At 39.5% G+C, this 18,068-nt stretch overlaps 2 protein-coding genes across 6 annotated transcripts in view; both read right to left on the bottom strand.

Annotated features, from left to right (window-relative positions):
• Positions 1 to 18,068, bottom strand: part of LOC127518875 (sacsin-like) — a 110,390-nt gene that overhangs the window by 33,642 nt on the left and 58,680 nt on the right. The gene's annotated exons all lie outside the window — the stretch shown is intronic.
• LOC127518740 (sacsin-like) overlaps positions 778 to 18,068 on the bottom strand; it is an 83,916-nt gene continuing 66,625 nt past the window's right edge. For all 5 annotated transcript variants that reach the window (XM_051905811.1, XM_051905810.1, XM_051905815.1 and 2 more), the window contains 6 exons: positions 17,844 to 17,931; positions 17,619 to 17,730; positions 16,213 to 16,359; positions 12,271 to 13,699; positions 12,077 to 12,165; positions 778 to 11,983 (listed from right to left, as the gene is read on the bottom strand). In XM_051905811.1, the coding sequence (XP_051761771.1) occupies positions 1,140 to 11,983; positions 12,077 to 12,165; positions 12,271 to 13,699; positions 16,213 to 16,359; positions 17,619 to 17,730; positions 17,844 to 17,931 (12,709 nt within the window). In that variant the 3' untranslated portion in view covers positions 778 to 1,139. The remainder of the gene's footprint in view (positions 11,984 to 12,076; positions 12,166 to 12,270; positions 13,700 to 16,212; positions 16,360 to 17,618; positions 17,731 to 17,843; positions 17,932 to 18,068) is intronic.

Raw genomic sequence — 18,068 nt, forward strand, 5'->3', positions numbered from 1 at the left:
CCCGGAGGAGCGATCCTGGGTCAATGCGGATGATATCCTGGACCCCTCACTCACAGAGGAATTTCATCGGACGCACCCGGAGAGACCGGCCCCTCGACCACGTGGTAGACCCCGGCGTCCGCTTCCTCGCGTCTGGAGCCGCTCACAGGGGGGGGGCTCTGTCACGAATATGGCTCCTTCGGCCCTTCCTCCGGACCACCGGAGGGAGCCATCACCGGAATACTGATCAGTTCTCATTCGGACTACGTTTCCCATGGGCCCTCACTCCTGGGACTGATTGCACACACACCTGCACCGCATCACACTCACTCTATATAAGACACACTCACACACACACACATCGCGAAGTCTTGATTTGCCGAGGTGATCATTTCTGAGCGTTTTTCTGTGGACTGTTTATCTGTTACCGATTGGACTGTTTATTCCCTGCGACCCTTTGCTGCCTACCCTGATCTTTGCCTGTTTCCTGGACTGTGATTGTTTGCTGCCTGCCCTGATCCTTGCCTGTACCCTGACTCTGTTTGTCTGCCGCCTGCCCCGACCATTGCCTGTTACTGTTTATGCCTCTGCCTTTGCCCTGTCTACTCTGTAAGTACTTTTAATAAACTAGCTGCAAATGGATCCACATTCTGTCGACCCATCATTACACTGTTAATGTTCAATTTTTTTTTTTTTTTTTGCAGTTCTGTCATTTAGTGAATATTTGGTTGACACAGCTTTTGACTTCTGTTAATATTTCTTAATAAAACCCATACTTTTAAATTACTGACAATAAAATTTTGATTGTAATGTCATTTTAATGCACATTTTGCAGACACACTTATCCAAAGCAACTTACATTGCATTCAAGACATATTTTATTTAATGCATTCCCTGGGAATCAAACCCATAACCTTGACATAGCTCTACTGTTTGCTACAGGAATGTCCAGTATACAATAATATAAATGTTACATATAATTGTAAGCAAGAGGAGAACCAGACTCAGAACCAGAATTATCAAAACATGATTACAAAGAATTAAGTATTTCCAGTATGTATAGTAGCAGTACTAAACAGATAAAAAAAAGATCAGCATTGTTACTTGAACAGATCCTCATGATCATCTCAATAGAACATAGTCAGTAGTTTCAAGCTATTTCAAGAAATGTATTCTTCTATTTTTTCTAAAAGCTTTGTTGCAATATCCAATGCCTGTCTGGCATTATTAACACTGAACTGCTTGTTTGGAATGTGAGGAAATTGGTGATGGTTGGGATACTGTGTTTTTTTGCCATCAACACCAAGTTCAGTCAGTTGCCTCACAGTCTTGGGTAAAGAAGTCAGCTGTGAGCTGTAATGGGACACCTGCTGAGCAAGGCTAGTTATTGAGCAGTTGTTGGGATGCTGTCCACTTCTCTTGTACATTGCTGCTATCAGGGCCTTTTCCACAGCCTGATGCACCTTGAACAGACACCACTCTGAGCAATCTCCTCCAGTGTCGTTGTGAGCTGCTCTGATGTCACATTGAGCCTGTTCAAACCAGCGTTTTGCCTCTCCTCTGTTTGGCCTTGGTGTTTCTCTGTGGTATGACCAAAAGTTATAATGCCTTCTAGAGTAGTTTTGATAGAACCTCTCGCGTCCCCTCCTGTGGCTTCGTGCCTCTGAGTTCCACATGTCATAGAAATCTCGAAAGTCTCTCCAGGTTGAGGATGTGCTATGTGTAGCTTTCCCTTGTTGTAGTTCCTCAATTCTGTTTTGCAGGTATTTGAATGCCTCATTGGCAAGTTCTTCGTTGCCTGGGTTTTTGTCTGGATGCCACCGGAGGTAGAGACGTTTAAGGGCTTTTTGTTTGTCCTCACTTGACATATTCCAGATTTCATTTAAGCTTTGGTCAATTTCTCTTTTGATTTCTTCAAATGTCTCCGGAAAGACTGTTTTGGGTGGAGGTCTGGATGTCAAAAGACGTTCTATATCTGTGCAAGTGGACCCTGTTGACACAGTTGCCTTCTTTTCCCGTTTAAATTGGTAAAGGGCAAGAGAGCTTACTTCAATGAAGTCATCACTGCCAACTTGTATTTTATATCTGGCTGGAAATTGTCTAATTTGTCCAAGTGGATCATCCAGTCGGTTGATAACAATGGCATAAAAATATTCACCAGATTCGTCCTTGCTGAAGCCAACATACTCTCCACTTTCAAAGTTGTTGTGGAAGTTCATATCAAGGCAGTCATGCCATTCTTCAGGAATGCGACATCCAGGTTTCGGTAAGGCACTGTGTCCTTCCTCCTTGTGACCACTGTTATGAATGCCATGATTTGCCAGGGTTTTCTCAACATCCTCCATGTTATCACACAGCAGAAGTTGCCCAAGGACTAGAAGGCTTGAGATGGTCAGACAGTTCTTTAGAAGAGCATTGATTTCTTTAGTAAGACACATATTAACTTCATTTACTACTTTGTGGGCCATGTCATCATTGTGTTTCAAGTAGAAACTGCATCCATCTTTCTGTTTTTTCACATAAACACCCGTTTCAGCCTTACTACCTTCAAGTGGCTCATGGTTTAACAGAAGTTCAGTTTGAAGTGTTTTGCAACAGATAATTTGAATCTTAGAAAAGATTTCTTCACACTTTCCAGCAGCTTCAGGCTGTGAAACCACACCTTTGCTGTCTTCTCTGATGAGACAGACTAGCCCATGAAGAAATGCAGCAGAAGACAAGTGTTTGTCAAACCAGCCACTGAATTCACATTCCCCTTCATCACAATATTGGACACTTGCTCCCTCCAGATTTTCAGAAATTACATCTGAGAGAAATTTGGGGCGAACTTGCTGGGGAAGGAGCTGCAACAATGTTTGATGTTCATAGTGATCATCTCCAAGATAACAGCAGTTAAATTTTTCCAGCAGTTTCAGCTTGGTTTCCAAAGGACCCTCAAGTCTTTCAGGCTGGAAGACTGTGTCATTGAAAAACAAAGTGCTGGATTCATAGAGTCTTCCATCTGTTGATGGAAGATAAAGTGGGTCGTTTTGGAAAGAGGTTTTGTCCTGTTCCTCTTTCAGCAGGCAAAACAGCTGTTGTACAACACGCTTCACAGCTTTCTGCTGATTTGCTTGAAGGCTGTCTTTGTCAGAACTATCAGAATAGATTTCTTGAAGAACAGTGATATATTGATTGACTGTGGGCCTCTCCTTTACACCAATCTTTTTGAAGAAATCTTCAAATTTCGTATAATTTGGGGGAATGCGGTACAAATAAGGCCTAAACTCAAGAGCATCATTAAGCACAAGTGCTGTCTGTTTGGCCATCACAAGTTCTGACCCGTTTTCCACCAAGATAATGGGGAGGTCTGAGAACAGAGAGGCATCAAAATTTATTGACTGTAGGTATGCGTATGATTTGCTAAATACTTTTTCTCTTGTGTCCAACAATCTGTCACTGTGGCACTGAGTAGTACTGATGTTTTTCAGATTAGCAGCTATTTGTTCAGGAGGAGGAGTCTCTAAGGCTCCGGCATCCTTCATTTTCTTTATGAGATGTGGAGAGCAGAGTTCTGAAGGTAGGATTGGCATAGATGTCCATATCAGATAATGGTGATCACTGTCTCTGTCAGTAAGTGATCCACTGATTGCAACAACCTCCCTCTCTTGAGTAAAGGCCTTATGATAATCACAAAGTGTTTGCTGAATTTGTATTGGGAAGATGAATTTAATGTTAGCAACTCTGTTCAGTAAATTTGAGTTTTTGTCAATACTCTTTGACAAAACAATCCTAAAAAGCAGTTTTGATCTTTCCTTAAGAACATCTATAGGAGTTTTGCCTCTAGTTTCAGATTCAATTTGTTTTGCAAACTGAATGATTTCCTCATCAGACACTTCATGTTTCAATCCAAGGTCCTTTAAGAGACGATGTGCTTCAGTACGTTTATCTCTGAAAATCTCCCAAAATGTTTCTGGCACAAATCTCTCTTTTGGAAGCATTACCCTGTAAAGGGATACGCTGTCATCATAGAAGTATGAAGCCACCTGAAGAGAGCAATGGATGTCTCGAATAAATCTGACATCTCTCAATGCAGAGACAACCCTGGGGTCCACTGGTCCAAGTTCCACTAAAAACCGCATTAAATCAAGAAGCTTGGCCTCATTCATCATGTGCACAGAAGGAAGAATAAACTGTACACAGAATTCCAAGTCATTTAGAACCTTAATATTTAAATGTTCTGCCAATTCTAGGTTCACCCAGGTGTTCTTGAGGAAAATACTGTCACATCCTTCAACCTCGTACAAGTTCGGAAAATCAGTGTAATGTAAAGAATGCAGAATGAATATTCTGTGTGAATCAATCTTTTTCCGTTTTCCAGTTATTGACTCAAACAGGGGCAAGGACTTGAGCATCCACACATGTTGACTCTTGTTATTGGAATCTCTGATCCCATGTTGTAAAAAGCATTGAAGATCTACACATTCTTCTTTAGACAGCTCCTCAAACTGTGAATGAGGTACATGATAAACCTGCCCCAAAACAGCACTACTGTCTCCTGTTTGCAGGAGTTCTGGATTCATATACTTGAGACGGAACTCAGGTCTGAGATCACTGAAGAAGCTGAGGTCTAATTTCATGAGCCCCAGTTTTATGAGAATGGATGCTATATTTTCATTTTGATACTGAATCACTTTTGATATGTTCCCCATTGTTTGTAAGAAATGTGCATTATTTTGACTGGGGCAGATTACTGGTAAGATAGGGCTGTTTTCAAAGTGCTTCTTTATCTCACTGAAGACATTCAGACTTTCATTTTGGATGCTTTTCTCTTGATCATCAAAGAACCTCCATAATGTTTTCAGCCATTTGATCGTCGATGTCTCTGCTTTGTAAAGCTGGCACATTTGATCAGGTAATGACTGACTGAGCAGTTCAGCAAGTTCTGGTTTCAAATACGTTGCTGCTATGTCAATTGTTAAGTCCTTAATGAACTTTCCTTTACGCAGAATTTGGACATGACTTCTATTGACATCACTGTCTGCAAACATTTCCTGATGTCCTTGGAAAAGACTGCTAAATCTTGATATCAGCTTTGGGGATTTAGAGTCAAAGACTCTTAACATCTGATCTTGCGTGAGAAGAAGAGGCAGCCCATTGAGGTCATGGATATTTTTTTCATCGGCATTTGTCAAGCAGAAGCTCAGAAGTTTTGAACATCTTATTTTGTCTTTGATCCATGTCTGGTTGATGGGCAAAGGTAAATCACTATTTGTCTGGGAAGGGTCATTCAGTGATCTTTGCTTCAAAAAATTCATCACTGTCGAAGCACTGACTTCTGTCACATTCACACCAGCTGATTTGAAGTTGTCTTTTATTTCATGTATTTTATAAGAGTTTGGCACTAATTTCATCCCAGTGTCATCTAAAACTTCGAAAATTCCATCATTTTCATTACTTGTAAAATAAGGACAGTTTTCTGAATGTGGTTTAGATGGACTGCACCAGGTAACTGTGTATTTTTGTAGTGAATGATGTGATGATTCAGAAACAGCGTGTACAGTGGGTATAACAGGAAGGTCACGTTGGCTGATTGATTTATAGACCTCATGGATCATCTCATGCCAGACTTTGTCTACTCCTGGAGAAATGCATGGAAAGTAATTAAGGCAAGAAGACTCCAGCTGTGACTTGAGGTATACGAGAGCTATAGGTGTATCCTTCCTGACTGAACACAGACGTAACAGGAGGTCAGCATAGAGTGGTGAAATGATGTTTACTTTCAGTGACTGGTTCCACTCTGTCTTCAGACTATCACCGTCTTCTTTCCACAAGTCCCTTCTAGAAGAATCTACTTCAAAATTTGCATTCACATGGACTGGTAAGCCAGTTTGTCCAGGTAAGGGCAAAGAACAAAATGCCCTGCCAGTAAATGTTTGGTTAAATGAGCTTTTCCAACATGCAGCCAGAGCAGCTTGAGGAACTTTAAAATGATCTTGCTTGTTTTTTTGCTCATCGATTTGTTTTGAGAAGCCAAAGCTCTCTGCAATGACCCACTGACTTTGTTTATTTCCAGACAAGATTTGCATCCCATAGATGCTTGTGAAGGGTTCTGCTGTTCCTGACAAGAGGGATTCTCGAACATGTCTGTGAAAGTTTTCCTTGCTTACCATGCTCTTCTCTGTGTATTTCTTTTCAATAAGGAAAGAACTTTGTTTTCCCTTTCCATCTTCACTGATCTCCAAAAACTGTATTTTTGTGATGTGCTTCAAGAAGAGAATTAGTCCTTCAGGATCTTCAGTCAAGGCATAACGAAGGTCCTCCATGTCACGGTCTGTGACTGTATGTCTAGATATTTCAGATTTTTCTGCCATTTCCTCTGTCCTGAGAGGGAGCCTGAACATTGTTCCAGAATTGAGTGCAAACATTTCTGGAAGAAAGGTATGATAAACATCCTCAAATGATTTTTTTAATTCATCATCAATTGAAAACATGCAGCCTGGGGCCTGTTTTGTTACACCTTCCACATATTTTAGATTTGGATCAGAAATGCAGAGCCATTTGTCACCGGTCAGGATAGATGGACAATCCGTCAGATGATACACAGAATTGAAGCCAAGTCCATATTTTCCAGTTCTTCCTAAAGTGCCATGTTTTCCTCCTTCCCCCAGCTGCTGAATACCTTCCAGATCAGCATCAGAAAATGTTCTGTTGTTGTACACACAAAGAGCCGGGCCTTGAACCAGTTCCCATTTCTTTCCAAATATCTTTTCTGTCTTATGTTGTCTTTTGTCCCACACAAAGTGAATTTCTGTTGCCTGTGCATCATCAGCATTTTGAATGAGCTCTTTCAGAATATCCTTTTTAGATGGATATGCATCGATTATATTTTTTATTCGGACAGTTAGTTTCTCAGTTTGTCCAAATTCTTTGGCATGAAGGGAAAACCCACTGACTAAATGACTCTTCAGAGTATGGTGTCTTGTTGTCATTACACCAAAATGACAGGCCACAGGCCGAGGTATCAGATTATGGGCGAGCTTGACACCAGCTGCGACAGGCATCCATGGGCTGTCATTAAATCTCAGCTCTCTAGAAGATGTCAACACACCTCTCTCATCAGGTATGAGACAGTTTGTAAGATTTTCATCTTTGATTTTGTATAGGCCTTTCATGAGTATTGCGACACACTTATGGAGGTCTGACATGGAAAGAGGTTGAGATCCATATAAAGCCTTAATTTCATTAAGTGCAGCAACAAATTGCTCTTTTGTGAATTGTTTGTAGACACCAAGGCAGTCCCAGAGCCTCTCAAATTTGGAGAAGATGACTGGAAGCACATAGAGATATGGTTTCTCCTCAAATTCTTCACTTCTGGCCACTGACCTCACATTTATAAAGTGATCCTCAATGAAAATGAATGGAAATGATTTTGCATGGCCAATAATGGGATTGGGATCTTTCTGTTCCAACAAGTAATTGTTGAGATATTCATAGCAAGACTGAGCAATGCTGAAGAGAGCCGTCTTTTCGAATGCATTGCAGTGTTGGTGTGCTTTTAACAGCTGCTGAAGCACCGTTTCAACTGGTGGATTTGTCAGGACTCTTAATTTTTTGAAAACTGGATCATAATTGTGTATTTGAAGGTTTGAATGATCAACTGTGAATCCAGTCAAGCTTACTAAATTGTGACAAATGTTGCTGTAAACTTCAGAGGGTTTTTTGAGAACAGTGGCTTTCTTGTTTTGCTGAACTAAAGGAACTACGGCAGGAAGGAATGGTATTTGAGACAGTGTTTGCCAGTGCAGAGAATTATCATCTTCTGAGGAGTCTTTCATTGACTCCAACAGGCACTGAAGGCGTTTATGGCATTTAGATTTATCCTGTTGCCAAACACTGGATATCTTCCCTGCTCTTTCTATGATGTCCTCTAAAGGGAGGCGGTCACTCAGCATTCCCAAATCTGAAAGTCGTTGAATCCTTTTTGGTGAGAGAAAGTCATTTGCTGTTCCTTCAAGAAAGCGTCCTTCCTTAAGTTCATACAGACAAGCCACTTTGCCAGAAGGATTCACAAGTCGCTTGATAAATTGAAGCTTCTTACAACTCTGTGTTGGAATGCAAGGGTAACTTTTCAATAGGTCATCAACAGCAGGATCATTCAAGTCAATGGCATTCAGCACAAGAGTATTTCTGCTGTGTGTGTTCACAACACTCAAGTTCTTAAAAACAATGTTGTAAAACTCAGGCCAGTTAATTGTTCTCTGTTTGATCTCTGTCTTGAAGCCACAATCGATGAAACTCTGTTTTACCCACGATGGAAGAGAAACAACACTGGAATATGAAGCTCCCAAGCTCAATAACACTTTCATGGCAATGTCTCGAATTACTCGGTTATCCTCGATTTTTTGATTCAGAAATCTCACCTTGTCTATAGAACACCAATTTTGTCCATTGCTGAAAAGCTCCAGAGATTTGCCATTGGCATTCTGCACAACTGCTGAGTAGAATGACTTAACCATGGGTAAAAATGCTTTGTTTACTGTCTGTGTGTTAGGCCAGAATGTATGGAAGGAATATTTATGGATATGTCCATTTTGGGTCATTTTCTTCAGCTCAAGCAGTGTAGTAATGTAGGCAGAGGTTACGGCATCTTTCAGTAAAGCTTTGTTCCACTCAGACTTCACTCCTTTTTCCCATAGACCTTTCCTATTTGATGTAACTGCAAAAGTTCCATTGACATGGACTGGAAGACCTGTCTCAATTGAAAGAGGAAGAAAGCAAAAAGCCTGACCAAAGAGATTTTCATCAGGGGACCATGCGTTAGTTTTTGCCTCTCTATGCAAAGGTACAGCTATACTTCCAATTGGAAAAGAAAAGGCATGTTCTTGTTCATTTCTTCTCTGGAACATTTGCAAAGAATCATGTGTCCCAAAACATGAGTACAAAAGCCAGTACTGGGTGAGGGATTTCTCTGAGTGCTCTTGAACTATTTTAACAATGTGTGCTTTGTTGACATCAATAATGTTGTGGCATTTGATATCATCATTTCTGAAGGTGTTCTCGATTTCTTGGAGAAGTGTGTCATTCGAGACAGGAAATGAATTCAGGACTTCTCTGGATATTTTGAGAGGAGTCTGAATCTGATCATTCCATGGAGGAGTTGATGCATTTTCAGGGACAATTTGAAGGGACAGTGATGTAATGCTCTTCAGAAATAGTAGGTGTGTTTGTGAGTTGTCAGTCAAATGATTTTTAAAACTTCTAATTCGCTCATCATCATATACCTTTGAACTGATCTCTGACTTGTTGGCCTCCTCCAGGGTGCGAAATGGTAATTTGATCAAGGTGCCATTGTAAGCTTTCTTGCTGTTTTGCACTGACAGATCACAATCAAAAATTCCTTCATAAGATTTAAACTGTCCAGGAAACCTTTTGTACAGTCGTTCCTGGAATGGGTCAAGTTTAATTCCTGGGTTGCCTTTGCTGAGTATGTGTTTTTCCAAATGGGTGACATTTGGATCAAGAATAAGAAGGGTTTTCCCACTTAAAATTGAGGGAATATCACTCACATGGTAAACAGCATTAAATCCAAGCCCAAACTTTCCAATCATCTCAACTTTGTTTTCCTTTGATGCTGATCCCACTTTGACAATGTTTCTCCAATCTTCTTCTGAAAAAAGCTCATTGTTGAAGATCCAAAGGCATGGTCCATTACATAGAGCCATTCCATCATCAAAGAGGGTTTCAGGAGGGTCTTTGTGTTTTCTGAAGTCAAGGAGGAATTTACACGTGGTTGCCCCAGCATCCTCAGCATTTTGTATGAGTTCTTTAAAAATGTCACTTTCTTCATCATACTCTTTAAGAATGTTTTTAATTCTTTGAGTAATTCGTTCAGATTGCCCACACTGTTCTATACCAAAGGACTCTTGCTCTGCTTGGATGAACTGTGGTTTTAAGATGCGAGTACTTAAGAATGGGACTTTCAACCATCTTGCAGTGATGGGTAGAACTTCTTCATGAATGACATAGAACTCCTCATTGTCTTGTTTCAGGTCATCAAGTCCTTCGGCACTGATGTCACAGAAGACTGTTTTGGACAAAGACTGCAGAGTAAAGTTTTGATTTTGTGCCATAACAGGCACAGGGGTACTGTCCTTTAAAAGCTTCTCATTCTTTCGCATCCAGTCAAGAATGGCAATTGACACTTTAAGTTCTGTCAAGTTTCCATGAGGAGGATACCTGCGGTCAATTCTTTGTTTTATGTCATGGAGTATGTCTTCAATCTCCTCATCGGACAGTGTTTTCTTCACACCAAACTTTGTTAGCAGGTTTTCATATTGCAAAAATTCTTCAGGCACTTTCTTGATGTAGGGGCTTAGATCCAGTTCAGGTGGATAGGCTAAAACTATATCTCCTGGACAGACAAACTCACTTTTATTCCATACCCAGGGGATGCTTTTTTTGTCCAATAAATTTGTGAAATTTCTCATGTTCTCTTGCATGAAGTTGTAAATATTGTGCAGCTTGGTTTTAAACTGAAAATCTGAATTTGGGTTGACCATTGATCTCAGTGCAGAGAGGTTCTCCAAGACTTTTTCAGCAGGAGGGGGCTCATAAAGTCCAAGATTTTTGCAGACATGTCCTGTTAGCTCAGAGGTAAGTGGCATTGCATATCCAACAATTGAAGAATACTTTGAATCCCTTACTTCAGCAGGTTTATAGAGACCTCTCTTAAGATTTCTACAAATGCTTCCATTCAAGAACTTTGGATTTTCACAGGGAACCCACTGCCTTTGCTTCAGCTTTTCTATCTGCGCCTTGTTGAATTTTGAAAGAAAATTATTCTCATTCAGGACTCGAACAAGAGTATGTGCTTTTTTGAATGCCTTATCTGGTGAGTGGACACAAAGCTTTTCAATATGATTTATAACTTGGAGTATGTTTTCTGTTGTTATTTCTTTTTGCTCTGTCTTCAGGCCAAGGCGTTGCAAACTCTGAAGCATTTCCTGGGTCTTTGTATAAACAGGTGGGGGAAAGAAATCTGCCTCAAAAAGATCCTGAAATGTCCTGTTTCTTGGATCAAAAACGTTTGAGGCTTGTTTGTGTTCTCCATGAGTTGTCTCAATAAATTTGAGACTTTTGGTTTTCGTGAGCAGCTGCTCACTTTGTGAGAGTAGAATGCTACCATTATTCAATATCCAGGTCATTACTGTCTGTTCCTCATTTTTTTTGAAAGAGGCTGTCTCAATACAGTCAACCAAACGAACAGCCACCTTAGCTGCATCTAAGAGTTCAATATTCAGAAGAGTCAAAAGTCTGCGATCAGCTTCATTTGCACACTGTACAATGGTCTCAGGCACTGGAAGATCCTTTGGAATGGCTGGATTTGTGGTTAAAACAACTGCTTGCTTTGATTGAACTGCAACATATTTCCCAGACATCATTCTAAAGATTGGCAACATGGAAAGCAAATTCTTTTCAGCATTTGAGAGAGAATCCAAAGAACAGAGGTACATTTTCAACTCCTCTTTTTCCTGTGATGAAGTAGAGGCAATGCCTTTGATGACCTGATCTCTGTGTGAGTTCACAAAGACTTGTAGAACACTTCTTGGTGAAGGTGGAAGAACATACCTCTCAATGTCATGATGTCTAAGACACCCATCTCTTTTTATGATTGTACACCCCACCATCCTTAACACTTTCTGAACATGATCTGACAAGCTAGATGCTGTGCTCCTCTGAAAAATCAAAGTTGTGTTACTCTGCAACTTTGCTAACAATACAGAATTGCCTGAACTCTGTAGTGGCTCCAGTGGTATTAAAGGCATGTCAATAAAGCTGTTTAACTCTATCAATTCAGTGCTAAGAAACTTCCAGAATTCAGCTAGCCAGCTCTTTGGTGGATGATGATTTTCTGCTGTTTTCCATGTCACATGACCTTGGGACACCTTCCAGTCCATGGGTAAGTGCTTCTTGGTGAGTGCAACAACATGTTTAGCATCCAGATTGATTATATTGTATGTGCCTGAAAAAAAGAGAAATGAGTGAGACCAAATTTCACAAACATTTCACATTATTATAACCATTCACAATGAAATATATTCAACAATTTTCTTACTCTTTGTTGCTAGTTTCCTTAGTTGCATAATGCAAAAATGGCTCAGATCATTGGGTAAAAATCTTTCTTTACAAAATGGCAGCAATGTTCTAAACAAACAAAGAAAAAAAAGATTATTGATTAGTACTTTGACAACACAATAAAAACACACTAAAGAATTCAAGAAGGAAAGAGACAATTATATCACACCTTACCTTGGAAACTTCTCATTGTCGATCAAAACAGTGTTCTGCGCTCCATTGCTAAATGAAGTGCAGATTCCATCGCTGAGAGGCAGAAGCTTAAGGCCTTGTAGTTCTTCGTACTTCTCATCACTGAGAGCAAATTCAAGAAGAGAGTATTTGTCATCTTTACTGAGATTTTCAACCTTACTTCTGTGAAGGACATCTCTAACATAAGATGGAGTCACCGATGTCAATGTATCACTTTCAGGGAAGATTTCTTGAACATCTTTCAAAACATGTTCTGGGAGTGTGACCAGGTTCTCTCCTTCAGCAATCAGTAATCTTGATATTGCAGACATTTTGTCACTACATATATTGTTGACTGGAAAAACTGCATCTGAGGGAGACACCCAGATTTTCTCATCATTGGCAAGGTGAAAGATCTTGTATTCAATTAGACCCTTCAGAGTATCTGTTGCAACTTCATGCCATCTTTCTTTATGTACAGTCTTGGATAGGTCAGGCCAAAGATTGTACACAGTGGCAGCAGGCAGGGTTGAGTTTCTGGATAACTGAATGGCATCCAGGATCATCAAAAGATATACATGAGGAAGAATATCTTTTATAAGTAGCTCATTCCACTTTGCAGACTCGTCATTCTTCTGATCCTCCTCTTGCCACTTAATGAACCTCCGATTATCTGTCAGGCCAAAGCAAGCATTGATGTGAATGGGAAGCCCAGTTTTGTTTGATTCATTATTTGGAAGTGGCAGAAAGCAACTTAGTCGCCCATTGCAACGTGATCTGTCTTCATCTATTTGAAAAGCTGCATCAACTTGAGGGTAGAAGCTCAGCTTACTGGCTAGAGAGTCAATCTCTGGTTTATATCCGTGTTTCAGAAGGCAAGTTGTCACAAGCCACTGGGACCTTGTTTCTTTCATTTGATGGGAAATGTGTGATGCCGTTTTGAAACAAGTTTTTCTGTCAAATGATTCTTGCTTGACATGAGAAAGGTCAGTGTCAAATTGATTCGACACCGAAACTTTTAGCCTATTGTTGCAGAAGCCATTGGTGTCAATATGCAGCAAAGTAATGGATGACACATTTCTCAGGAAAAGAAGACTGATGTCTGCATCAGCAATGAAACTGTCAAAAAGCTGTGTAACTTTTTTGGAGTCATACAAGTTATCGGAGATCTCAGAAGCCTCATTACGCAGAGGGAAACGGAAAAGCGTTCCTTTGAAGTATTGCTCCTCACTGATGACCTTCTCCCAGGAACAACTGCTGACTTGACTGACCACATTTTGAAAGGGCTGAAACTGATCTCTCAAGTTCAAAAGGCTCTCTCTGTCCTCTTCATCATCCAAAGACCATCGATAGCCTTCTTCATCATCTCCAAACATCTTCTTTTGTGGGTCAAAAATGGCAAGGTGTTCAGAACTGAATACACATGGCAAGTCTGTAAATAAACAATAATAATAATTTTAAATAGTGTTAGCATTGCCAGTGTTGTGCCAATTCCCATGTAAGAATCCGACACCAGAAGTACCCTGAGAGGCAGTTATTTAAACTGATGTTGCAGCTGATCAGGGCAGTCAATGCAGTCATTAAACACATTATTAAACATTCACTGAGTGCTAATATACTATAATTAGGGATGCACCAATATTAAAATTTTACCTAATACAATAAGTCTATATTAAATTTATTAACATTTTCCACTATTTTGTCTAAATAGATTAAAGATAAAATATAAAATAAATTTTATTTTTACTACTTCAAGTGAATTTAGGAATCAGAATGTACATAATATTATGTTATAATGTACAGTTTTGAGATTGGCTAAATATTATATTTAACAGATGAACTTTAAGTGAGTGTTGGATGATGGAAAAGGAAATCTAAATGTAAAAAATAGGAAATAAGCATGTACATTTTAATATTAATAATAGACTAACCATTAAAAAAAGTTTACTGTATTGTGTAACATATTGGGTCCCATCATACACCCGGTGCAATGTGAATGCTAGTTTCAGCCCTACGCAGTTATCATTTTCACATCCTGCGCCACTTTGTTTAAACAGCAAATGCATTTGCGCCCATGGGCGTGCTGGTCTGAAAACGTGTTCAGGTGCATTGTTGGCACGTTACTATTTTGAGGCAATTGAAATAGACTGAACCATTGACCAACTGGGCCCTAATGATCTAAGCGCATGGTCTAAAGCGCATGGCTCAAGTGCACTTAGGCTGTGTCCGAGTCCACTTTTGCTAGTTTAAGGGCAGGAAAAATGGTCGGCGCGCCCGGCGCATGGTCTAAAAAGGTTGTCCCTATTCTCTTAATGAGTAATGGGTGTGTTTTGCATGTAATGTGAAATAAACCAATCAGAGTCTCATCTCCCATTCTTTTTAAAAGCCAGTTGCGCTCGCGCCATGGCGCATTTGCACATGGCGGAATTTGCAAGCAGAAAAACTGAACGCTTCTCTAGTGAAGTTAAAGCGTGTGAGCAGACCACCTACGGGATTACACCAAAACATTTTTATCTTTATGCACACAATAATAATCTTTTACATTGTAATCCTTTTATTTGTAATATTTGGCATGTTTGTGTGCTGCACGTCCCTGTGTGTGTAATAAGCAGAATGTACGCACGTTGTGCACCCGCATATAGGTGCATATTACTAACGCACTCTTTAAATAACAAAATAAATACTGCGCCATTGACTTTAGACCAGGTTTCAGTTGGTCAATGGCACAGTCTATTTCAGGTGCCTCAAAATAGTAACGCGCCAACAATGCACCTGAACACACCTCGTTTTCAGACCAGCACGCCCATGGGCGCACAAATGGGCGCAAATGCATTACTATTTAAACAATGTGGGCGCAGGACGTGAAAATGATAATTGCTTCAGGCTGAAACTAGCAAAAAACACTTGCGTCGTGCCTGGCGCCGCATTGCGCCGGGTGTATGATAGGGCCCACTGAAACCTGGTCTGAAGTCAATGGCGCAATATTTGTTTTGTTATTTAAAGAGCGCGTTAGTATGCGCCTATATGCGGGTGCACAACGCATGTACACTCTGCTTGTTACACAAACATGCCAAATATTAAAAATAAAAGGATTACAATGTAAAAGATTATTATTGTGTGCATAAAGATAAAAATGCTTTGGTGGAATCCAGCTTGTCCCGTAGATGGTCTGCTCACGCGCTTTAACCTCGCGCACGAGCAGTGCCGTTTCCTCACTATAGAAGCTTTCAGTTTTTCTGCTTGCAAATTCCGCTTTGTAAATAGCGAATACGCCATGGCGCGAGCGCAACTGGCTTTTAAAGGGAATGGGAGAGGAGACTCTGGTTGGTTTATTGCATGTTATGCCCAAAACAGACCCATTACCCATTAAGAGAATAGGGACAACCTTTTTAGACCATGCACCTGGTGCACTGACCATTTTTCCTGTCCTTAAACTAGCAAAAGTGGATTTGGACACGTCCTAAGTGAACCTGCGCCGTGCGTTTTAGACCATGCGCTTAGATCGTTAGAATAGGGCCCATTATCTTTCCTTTGTGATGCTTACAATAATAATACTGAAAACATATAGCCTACCCTCTGGCAATTTAACATCATAATAAAATTATAAAAGAATTATTATGATATTATTGTGAGCACATCATTCTATGGAAGTTTGCTTTGGTAGTAACTTGTGCAAGCTGTGCTAATTTAGCAAGCAAATCTGTTAGCATGTTAACCATTAGGAATCTGAGAAATCAAATACAACACAAAAATCACATGTGATCATTAGTAGCTTTGGTTACATAATGTGGAATATAATTTAAAAAGAAATGAACTGACATATTGTGATGTTAAGGCAGTGCTACATAAATCAACAAGCGATACTGTAGGATTTCTAATCAGCAGGCACTTAGTAGAATACCCAAAAAAGTAAATGAGCCAATCTGTTATTGTAGTGTATTTCACCTGTAATGTGATAAACAGAGTTGAAGCCGATCCCAAATCTCCCGACTTTTGTTGGGTCATCCTGCTTGATACTTCGGCCAACTCTCTGAATTCCCTCCCAGTCTTCCTCTGTGAAAGCTGCATCATTGAAGGCATAGAGAGCAGGTCCTGCCAGATCAAAGATACAAACAGCTGATCAAACAAAAATGACCAAACAACTTTGAAAATGACACACTTTGCTTTTAGCACAGTAAAGACTTTCAGTATCTGGTCAAATACATGACAGAAAAAATGAGTTATGTCTGCCATACTGTATGTACTGTATGCTCTTATTTTCAGCTCATTTTTTTTTTTTTGGAACCAAACTGGCACCAAAGTTACCAGTGATTTTGACCTGGTTTGAGAAACAAACATTTTTGAGATACAGTAGTGGTGACTAGTGCTTTTTTTTTTTTTTTTTTTTTTTTTAAAAAGGAGAAGCACAGATGTCAGTTTTTAATGGAAAAGTGAGTCTAATTTATTATTTTGGTTGCTTCTAGCAGCTAAGCTGCCAGCTATCATCAATGTCCAATCAACAATCACATCATTTTTTCCCATGCAAAATGATACTCACAACATTTACAAAGCTTCAACTGAGCCTTAATCCACTTCTACTGATATGTTCACATTCACTGTAAACCTGAATAAGTTGGCAAATCTTCAATTATGTACTCCTACATTTTACTTGCTCTTAAAATTATCATGTAATCTTAATTTATTTAAGCTTATTTCAAACTTATCTCAGAATAAGTTGTATTCTTGTTGTATAATTGGTATCACAATGCTTTGATAACATTAGCATAGCAATTGCTGAAAGAGTATGGCAGTATAGAAGATGTATGAAATACCTGTTCTCAAACTAAGCCCATGATCCACTCATCACCATGATGGTAACCCGCGAAAAACCCCACATAACAGAAACACTTCTAAATTATCATAGCATTAAAGCATTAAACACTACTAAATCCCCCACTTAACATTAATCTTGCACAAAAAACATTATATAACGCTTAATTTTAGTATTAATTCTCCCTTTTGAGTGTCATGGCAAAGCTTGTTGGGAAATTTAAGTTAAATTTATGTTTGTCTAAATTAAAAGAAACAAGTTCATAAAACTCAAAACAATGAAACAATTCAGATTACATAAAATGTGTCAGTTCTGTGAACTCAAAAGAAAACTTTCAGAACTCAAAACTCCGTTCCAATTTAAAAAAAATAATTAAAAAAAATGCAGAAGGTATAGTTGAAAAACTCTTCATGGTTGTGAATGAGGACAAATGCAAAGTCCTATAGTGTAATATCTTTGTTGCAGGCTCTAAAGTAATTTAGAAAGCTTACGTAACATGACCACCTCTTGAATCTGCTCTCAGTGTTTACAGCACAAATACCTTGATACTGTCTGAGCTCTTCAGTCCACAGGCTCTGAGTCCCATAATGCCTCTCATCATGAATAAACACCACACGTGAAGCTCCTGCATCATCTGCATTCTGGATCAGCTCCTGATATGATACAGCATAAATATTATCAACAGATACGATGAGATATAAGATGCATACCATTTGACAATGATGCGAAAGTGTTCAGGCAATATTTAATGCTTTTTATTGACTACCTTCAGTATTTGTCCTCCATCTGGGTACCTTCTCAAAATTTCTTTCAAGTAATCAATGAACGGTGGAGACGTCGCACCAAATTTATTTCTGCATTGAACAATGTAAAGTTTATCACAAACTGTACAAAACACAACAGAACAAATTCAAGGTTCACTGTGTAATAGACTAAATACAAAATCAGCTTAATAAGTTAATTGTTAGTATGCTTGAGATCAATTGTAAAA

This window comes from Ctenopharyngodon idella, chromosome 9, assembly GCF_019924925.1.
Source record: "Ctenopharyngodon idella isolate HZGC_01 chromosome 9, HZGC01, whole genome shotgun sequence".
Taxonomy (NCBI): Eukaryota; Metazoa; Chordata; class Actinopteri; order Cypriniformes; family Xenocyprididae; genus Ctenopharyngodon; species Ctenopharyngodon idella.